Below are 9,086 nucleotides of genomic sequence, written 5' to 3' on the forward strand. Positions count from 1 at the left end.
TTCGATACTGAATAGGCATATCTGCAATCATAGATTGAATACAATACTGCTCTTTTCAAAGATACTAGGCCTATTAAATCATACAGGTGCCAGCGATGTCCTTCAATGCAGAGGTACCGCGTGAACGTACTAGTGCAGTGTGATATATTCAAAAATTGTTAATCCTATTGCTATGGTAGGTAATCCTGTTTACATCCTCACTTCCGCGAATTATCTCAAAAATAAAATTGTGTTCACTCGGGCTGTTCACCCTCTGGTTCTGGCTCTAAGCATGGAGCAACTTTAAGCTACACATCCCACGCCGTGCCTGTGTGCAGCGCCACTGCAGCAGACTAACGTGTCAATATTATTTTGGCTGCATTGCACGATTGCACTTGTTCTGGAGCTATATTTATCTTGAGTAGCTTTTAGTGGAAGAACACAATGAACTACCGAATAGAATGAACTGCAGGAAAAAAAACCCAACAAAACAATATGTTGCATCGATTTAGAATTTGCACTACAGTTTCTGCTTTGGTGCATGTTTTTGCTGTATCGTAAACTGTTGCTGGCTGTAGTGAAGGAATTTTCAGGGCTATACATATATCCGGGGCTATTTCATGCCCAGCTATAGCTAGGGCAAAACCTTGAGAAAGGTAAACTCCCGGGTAATAGGCCTTTGCCTATAGTAGTACAAATAATCAACCAGGGTCCAGTACCGGTATCAACTTGACCGTGCACGGCACGATGAACGGTATCAACAAACCTTCAAATGAAGATCATTTCAGCGTCAACGGCAACGATTTACAAATCTTCCAAGGAACATTAATTCATGCAACAAATGATCACCCACTTCTGATTTTGGAGGACCATGTAATCGGTGTTGGTCAAGGCAAGGTGAGTTTGCCGTACTTTAAAGCTCTTTCTGATATGAAACTCATAGAAATTCCATGCGATCTACTACCTTCATGATGCGATAAGCATGATAGGGGCTGTGCAATGATTTGCTATGAACCCTGGGGAGGGCAAAATTAGGGAGGGGCGCAAAAGAATTATTCGGCAGGCCGGGGGTAGGCGGCAAGCAATTTTTGTCAGGCTGAGATAAGACTTCTTGTAGCTTCAGAAGGTCCAACTAAAAAAAAAATGATCAAAGGGACCACTTAAGTTTTCCATGATATGGTGCATTGGCGTAGGAAGATTTTGAATATTGGGGGGGGCTGAAATTTTAAATAAATTTGGTGGGCCACCATGGGGGGTGAGGTCCCAAACACCCTCTATTTTATCCCCGGGATTTTATCACAATTTTTTAACTTCACCTAGGATTATTGGGGGGGCTGAAAGATATTTGTAGTAGCAGTCATAATGGCGACGGTTCGCTATCTCTAAGGACCGCTATCTCTAAGGTTCGCTATCCCTAAGGTTCGTTATCACTATTACAAAAAAGGTCCACTATACCTAAGGTTCGATATCACTAATTTTGAATAAGGTTCGGTATTTCTAAGGTTCGATATCACTAATTTTAAATAAGGTTCGCTATCTCTAATTTTAAATAAGGTCCGCTATCACTAATTTATTGAAGGTTCGCTATCTCTAAGGTTCGCTATCACTAATTTAAAATAAGGTCCGCTGTCTCTAATTTTAACAACCCCGGTATCCCTAAGGTTTGCTATCTCTAATTTTAAATAAGGTCCGCTATCCCTAAGGTTCGCTATCTCTAAGGTTCGCTATCTCTACGCTATCTCTAAGGTTCGCTATCTCTAAGGTTCGCTATCACTAATTTCAAATAAGGTTCGCTATCTCTAATTTTAAATAAGGTTCGCTATACGTCACTTCAAGTTCAGTACACGTAATAGAAGTTTAGGCCTACTACGTGTTAGTTTTTTACAAATGATGAATTGAAATTGTTTAATTTTAAATTATATGGTAAAGATCTCACTTATAGGCCTAATGTAGCTTCATATTGATACTTAAAATTAGAAAAAAAGTTCTAAATTAACGATCTCATGTTGATTAAAACTTCGCAGATTGCTTTTGTTGCGCCAAGTTCAGAGCTGTCAAATCTGATTGACAGACATGGGTTTCAGCAAAATGAAGTCAGGCAGCTGCAGAAGGGGTAAGTAAGCATGTTGAACCAGCAAACACAAAACGTTTTAAGGAAAACGGTCGGGCTATAGGCCTGCATGTAGCCTACATGTATAAAGGATACATGTAGCCTATACATGTATAAAGGATATAAAACGTTGTAGTAACGTTCCAAACACTTTATGCAAAACCATGATTTGACTAAATATTTTGCAAAAATGTTTGCCAAATATATTTTACATTACAAAGATCATTATTTTTGACATTTAAAAATGGTTTTTGCAGTGTTTTTTCATATAAAACTGTTTGTTTTGTTGATCTGTATATAACCCGACATTTAAATGTTCTTAAAACGTTTTGAAAACCAAAACGTGTTTATATTATACGCATTTATATAAACGTTGTTAGAACATTTTTGTGTTTGCGGGAATTATCAACCATTTGACGGAGTAGTTTCATATTCATTGGGTAATAGACTATTGAGGCTAACGGACTCGTATAACTTTTAAGCGAAAATATCATCATCTTAGGGGGCTGGCATTTTCTTTCGAAAGGGGGGGAGGGGTCATTAATTTTTGGAAAGTAAAATAAGGGGGGGTCATAAAATTTTTGATGACCAAAATGTAGGGAGTCACAAGATAACCACAGAAAGTGTTTAAAGGTGGGTAACCTGATTGACAGACTCATCCACAACTTTACTCTAGATATCAAAATGCAGATTTTGGTTTCAGGTGAAAGCTCATATTTTTTGCATTAACAAATTGAAATTAGGCGTTCCAAATCGTTCCGAAGAAGTCATCAAAAAACTGTTGAATTAGTCTCAAGTGTGGTATTCGTTTGAGACTAATTCAACAGTTTTTTGATAATATCTTCGGATATACGCTGATTTGAAACGCCTAAATTCAGTATGTTAATCGGAAAAATAGGATATTTCATTTGATATCAATTTATTGCATGATCATGATGATAATCATTAATAAAAACATTGTAGACTACTACCAGTTTCACGCTGTATTAAATTTCAGTAATTACATAAGGAATTAGTCGCATTTACAAGGAACATTTACATGTTCTTTTTGCATGAATTCTTACAAGGGACAACATTTTATGTTATAGGGCCTACAAAAGTTTTAAAGAATTTGATTTTCCAAATATATCAGGTCACCTTCCTTTAAGGTGCATGTGATGTACCGGTATCTGTATCAAAATGTTTGTTGCCGAAATGGGGGGGGGGGGCAAAATTTTATTGATGCTGACTTTTTGTAAATTTAGGACCCCCCCCCCTTCCGAAGAAAATGCCAGCCCCCCCCCACCCCCCCCCTTATCTGTGGTGAGGCTTGTAGTAGTATATCAAACTGGTGAGGGATATTATAGTTGCCAAGAGGATGTACCAGGTGTCAAATGTATTGCTCAAACTTGGAGTGACGTGGTCTGATTAAATTAAAAACTGACCTCAAAAATTGATATTAAATGTGAACAACGGGGTGAACAAGTATGGCACGCCCGGGGCACGCCACACCGCTTAGATTTAGCTTGATTCTATGATTTCCCGATTCATAAATGTTGATAAAATCATAAAAGATCTTGAAACCATAGTAACATTCCAACAGCCGTGTGAGGCCCAGGTACGCGAGGGTAAAGATTGGCCCTATTTAGAATTTGCTGTGATCTGCTGATCCGTCCTCAGGCAAAAAGGGATACAACTCTTTTCCTAGTAACTGTGGCACCCTTTTTCGCTTTTTTGTCCTAATTCAAAACATTCAGGCATTTTGACAACGTATGAGGGTCATTCAGAAGGTTCTACCACCATCATCAAAATTAGCCTTTCTTTTCAGACCGGTTCCGACGTACCATATCTGTATTCCTTTTAATCAACATCTAAACAACCAAAAATCACATTTTAATCAAATACTAGTAACTTTTATTTTGTAGTCAAGATCTAAGAGTATAATTTAGTTTCAATTGCCTGGCACGCCAGGGCTGGCACGTAAGATAACAACCGGGTATAAGATGTGATAATGGAGGTAGAATTTTTTGAATGACCCTCGTATACTAGCTTACACTAGGATCCACAACATGCTCATCTATCAAGGCACAGTTCTTTAACCCCAATACATTTGCGCATTCATTGAATGACCTTTGAAAATTTGGGTACAAAAACTCAAGAACCATGATTGTTTAATTGAGGTTATTGAACTGTGCCATTGGGATGAGGTCATTATGGTCCTTAGTTATACTAAATTTATCTTGCTTGTACTACTCACTTTTGTAATTATGGTAGGGGTGGAACTTGGAAGTGAGGCTAATTTGGGCTAATCATGTCGCTTAATAGTATCTAGGTCAGGTCATGTGTACCTTTAATTTGACTTCATTTATTTCAGCAACTTTTTGATGCCTGGTTTTGTGGACACACACATTCACGCACCGCAATACGTGTATGCTGGTACAGGGACAGATTTACCTTTACTATCATGGCTTACTCGTTATACCATACCAGTGGAGTCGAAATTTAAAGATCTGAAATTTGCATCTTTGGCCTACAATGATGTAGTGGTAAGTTTAGGTCGAAATTTCTGGTCTTTTGTGGTATAGTACTCTAGGGGTTAAGGGGTACTACACCCCTGTGGTAAATTTGTGACTATTTTTGCATTTTTCTCAAAAATTAATAACACACTAGTAACAAAAGTTATGTATATTATTGGGGCAAGGAATCCAATTACTACACTGAAATTTCAGTGAATCAAGACAAGCGGTTCAGTAAATATGATAGGAAATGAGGTACATCCTAGCGGTATCTCGTTTTCGATCACAAGTATCGAACCACTTGTCTTGGGTCACTGAAATTCCAGTGTAGTAATTGGATTCCTTGCCCCTATAATATACATAACTTTTGTTACCAGAGTGTTATTAGTTTTTGAGAAAAATGCAAAAATAGTCACAAATTTATTGAGGGGTGTAGTACCCCCTTAAGGGTTTCTACTCTTCAGAATCTCACATTTGAACAAAAAGAAAGAGGCTCTCCTCCTTTCCTCGAGCACTGTTGGAAAAGATCAAAAACTACTATAACAGTGCTAATTTTACATTGGGGACCCCCCAAAAAAAAAAAACTCTCAAGGAGGGTGTATGCGAAATTTGACGACAATGGTCAATATAAGGTACAAAAAAGGCATACAAATCTTAAATATCAGGGCGGGCATCATCTCACGGGGGGACCGTGTGTGTGTGGGGGGGGGGGGCAGCATTGAATTTTGTATCCAAGCACGGACCTGGATGCATTATTCTTGTGTAGGGTAGAATAAATTAGATGTAAATTCCCCCTAAGACATTTTGGTATAATCCAAAAACTTCTCGATCAATACTCTCTGTTTTAAAGTTATGAACATAGACTGATTAGCTACGATGTGAGCGGGTTTTTGTTGCTACCCTTTAGGCCTATTATCTTTCCGCAAAAAGAGTACAATTTTTCTACATAAGATTTTTATGCATCACTTTTTGTTTCAAACCTCTAAATGAATAAAAAGATCAATCTTTCTTTCTGTTTGTTAGAATAACTTAAGGGGTCGGATAGCGACGTTTGCACAGTATTTTGTGGGACCCTGAACACACCAAATTGCATTATGAATCTTTAAAAAAAAGTTTTACGAAGTGTGCCAAAGAAATACATTTATTGCTTTTAAAAGACACACAGGGCAAAGTTTTAGTAATCAGTCGCGTGAAAGGAACGAATTCGCCTAAGATAGTACGGGCGAACTTCGCTATTCGAAGGTTCGCTATTCCGAAGGTTCACTATTCCGAAAATTTAAAAGGTTCTCTATTACGAAGGTTCTCTATTCCGAAAACAGAAAAGGTTCTCTATTCCGAATATGAAAAAGGGTTCTCTATTCCGAATATGAAAAAATGGGTTCTCTATTCCGAAAACGAAAGAAGGTTCTTTATTCCGAAATAAGTCACCGTGTTCTCTACTCCGAAAATGAAAAAGGTTCTCTATTCCGAATATGAAAAAGGTTCTCCATTCCAAAATCTAAAACAGATTCTTTATTCCGAAATGAGGCCCGTAAATGAAAGAAAAGAGCTTAGTGAGTATAGATACTTTAGGCCTAATGGACAAGAAAAGAGACCTTTCTTGGCCCGTAGGCCCTAAAGCAAAGAAAGTATGCCTTATTACAATACAAGGTATCTTTTTTTACCTTTTACGGGCCCCTGAGGTCCCTTTTCTTTGCTTTTACTGCCCCATAGTAAGGTATGTTTTCTTCCCTTTTTACGGGCCCCGGGGTAACGAATGGTAAAATTACACGTTCGGAAAAGCAAACCTTTGGAATAGCGAACCTTCGGAATGGCGGACCTTCGGAATAGCGAGAGGACGCCGATAATACACCCTGAGGAACTTGAGTATAAAGTGTCGTGCTTTAACTCAGCCCTTCGTGGGGGTCAAAAGTTTAAAATTAGATTTCTTTCGTTGTTCCTCTCTATTTATTCAATTTAAAAGGATTATTTCGTGATCCTAGCATCCTCTTTTTATGACATTTTTCAATATAGGCCTATATGAAGAGTTTGCAAAAGCCCTTAATTTAATACATCTACCTTTTTGAGAAAAACAGCCTTTTTAATTGTGCAATTATTACTTACTTATTCAATTTGATTCATTTACTTTTTTAATTATGAATTTTAATTAAATTCGGCAAAAACCCCAAAACAGTTCCTTTTGGTTTTATTAGTTAATTAAAGAACATACAAGGCTACTATTTTACATCAAAAAATTAAAACGAAACTATTTTATATTCATTTCAAGTTCATATTTCCAGAAATTCCCTAAGATTTCCCAAACGGGAAATATCCCGGGAAATATACAATATCTCCGGTGAAGGGAAGGTGGTATGAAGGTCAAACAACCACCAAAATGTGCAAGAAATTTTTGTACATAAACATTTGTTTGTTTGAATTGTTATTTCTTCTTGGGACACACCATCAGTTGAAAACACAATTAATCATCTGTTCTTCCCTGAGCTAGCCGGGACAACACAATAGCCACTTTTTTGAGAAAAGTGGGGGGATGAGGCTGTGGATTACAAAATGCCCCTTAAATAAAATTGAATCACTTTTCAAATTGTTCATTATTTTTCTTTCTTTCTTTTGTTCGTTCTTTCTTTCTTTCTTTCTTTTATTTATTTATTTGTGCATGTATAAAACAGGAAACAACGTTAAAGGTAGGCACAACAACTGCGTGTTACTATGCCACCATCCACAAACACGCGTCACTCAGACTGGCAGAGATTGCAGGTAAGAATGCGTACTGACCTCAGGTGGTGTATGACGTGCAGTCCCTAAATTCAGTAAATTTTCATCGTCAACTGTGTAATTGAATGGGATTATTTTGAAATTTTAAAACGCTTGAAATATCACAAACAAATAGGCCTATGTTGATAAATAATATAAATACAAGCTAAAACCGTTGGGGTTCGATAATGAACCCCACAAAACTAACTCGAGTATATGGAAAATGCCATACGGCCGGGCGGTTTTACGAGTTGCCGGCTCGATCATGTCATCCGCCGCCTGACTGACCTGGTATGCAGGGACTGATACTTTCAGGGAATTATGTAGCTTTATGTGTTACTCTTTTCAATTAAGACCCATTCAGTGATCCCAGCACAAGTGTAAGAAAATTAAAATTGTTTATAAATTGCTGAAAAGTGAAGAATAAGTCATTCAAATTGTCATTTGGCATTTTTGAAATTTAAAACTTGGCAAAGAACAAAGAAAACAGCAGTATTGACGAAGTTGAAGCCCCATTCAAATACATGTAGCTAATTTATATAGCCTATACTGTCATGTCAGTATATAAAACTAGAGCGGTTCTCGGGTTGCGCGGTTTTCGGCATACGCGGTTGGTGTGTAAGGTTGTTGGGTGATGGTATGGTAGTGGTTGTGTTTAAATGTGAGTTTCTTTTCAGAACCCTGTATGGGCGAAGCCTGGATGGTGGATGGGGAGTGTGGGGTGATTAAAGAAGGAAATAATATGGAAATGTAATAGGCCGCACAGCTGTGTAATGTTTATGTTTTACAAGATGCCCAGAGCACGGGTTGGGATATGGAAAATCCCCTCATGGTGTCGAGTTCACAACAGGTGTTGGTATTGCTTTACCAAAACAACCCGAGCCGTGTGTTGGAAGATTTTGTATGTTTAGACAGTTTTCTAGCAATGTTGACTGTACCCACCAAGTTTCATGCCCATACGCAGGGTTCATAGTGTCAAGACCACAGTGAAATCAATGACTTTTAATGACTTTCAAATACACTTTTCAATGACTTTTTATTAAATCTCATATCTCGGATGTGTTGAACAGTATTGTTTGTACATCTTAATATAAGTACCAGTTATGTTTGTACCTCTTAATATAAGTACCAGTTAGTTTTACCCTATACAAATATACATTGATACTACAGCCTGCAGGTTCAGCTGCTGAATTCGGAAGGGTTACTCAACTAATCTACTGTTCTAATTTATCTAACGGGAAAGTATAAAGTAATACATAATAATCACATACCTGCCAACCCCAGAAACCCCAAAAGTGGAACACATATTGCGCGGGAGCACTTGTGCGACCGAGCATATAACAACGGGGGGTTCAGGGGCAAAGCCCGGTGGGGTCGAGTGGACGAAGCCCCCGAAGCCAGAGGGTTTTTACACCATTTTTGACCTGTTTTAGACTTTTTTGAAAAAATGCTTCCTTCATCCTAAAAAAGGGGTTTTAAATTTTCAGTTTCCTATACTATTGTACATGAGAGACATTCTTCAAAGTTTTTTTTTGCCTGTATAACATGGCCTACATGACCGAAATTGATATATATAATACGCAATATAAAAACGATGATTCATTAAATTTTTGCCCCCACCCCCTCCTTCAGGTATGTGGGAGGGGCCCACATGGGGAGGGGGTACTTATGTGTATTTCAAAGCTCCTGGCTTGTTTTACACTTTTAATAAAAGTGCTTCCTTCTTCCAGAAAACATGCTTTAAAGTTTTC

The 9,086-nt window shown here is 37.9% G+C and overlaps 1 protein-coding gene across 1 annotated transcript in view; it reads left to right on the forward strand.

The window, feature by feature from the left end:
* The first annotated feature begins 357 nt into the window (after positions 1 to 357).
* LOC140139393 (guanine deaminase-like) overlaps positions 358 to 9,086 on the forward strand; it is a 24,969-nt gene continuing 16,240 nt past the window's right edge. Inside the window, exons 1-4 of the mRNA XM_072161186.1 lie at positions 358 to 876; positions 2,004 to 2,092; positions 4,443 to 4,614; positions 7,251 to 7,338. Coding sequence (XP_072017287.1) covers positions 727 to 876; positions 2,004 to 2,092; positions 4,443 to 4,614; positions 7,251 to 7,338 — 499 coding nt within the window. The 5' untranslated portion in view covers positions 358 to 726. The remainder of the gene's footprint in view (positions 877 to 2,003; positions 2,093 to 4,442; positions 4,615 to 7,250; positions 7,339 to 9,086) is intronic.

The sequence above is a fragment of the Amphiura filiformis genome, chromosome 1, assembly GCF_039555335.1.
Source record: "Amphiura filiformis chromosome 1, Afil_fr2py, whole genome shotgun sequence".
Classification (NCBI taxonomy): Eukaryota; Metazoa; Echinodermata; class Ophiuroidea; order Amphilepidida; family Amphiuridae; genus Amphiura; species Amphiura filiformis.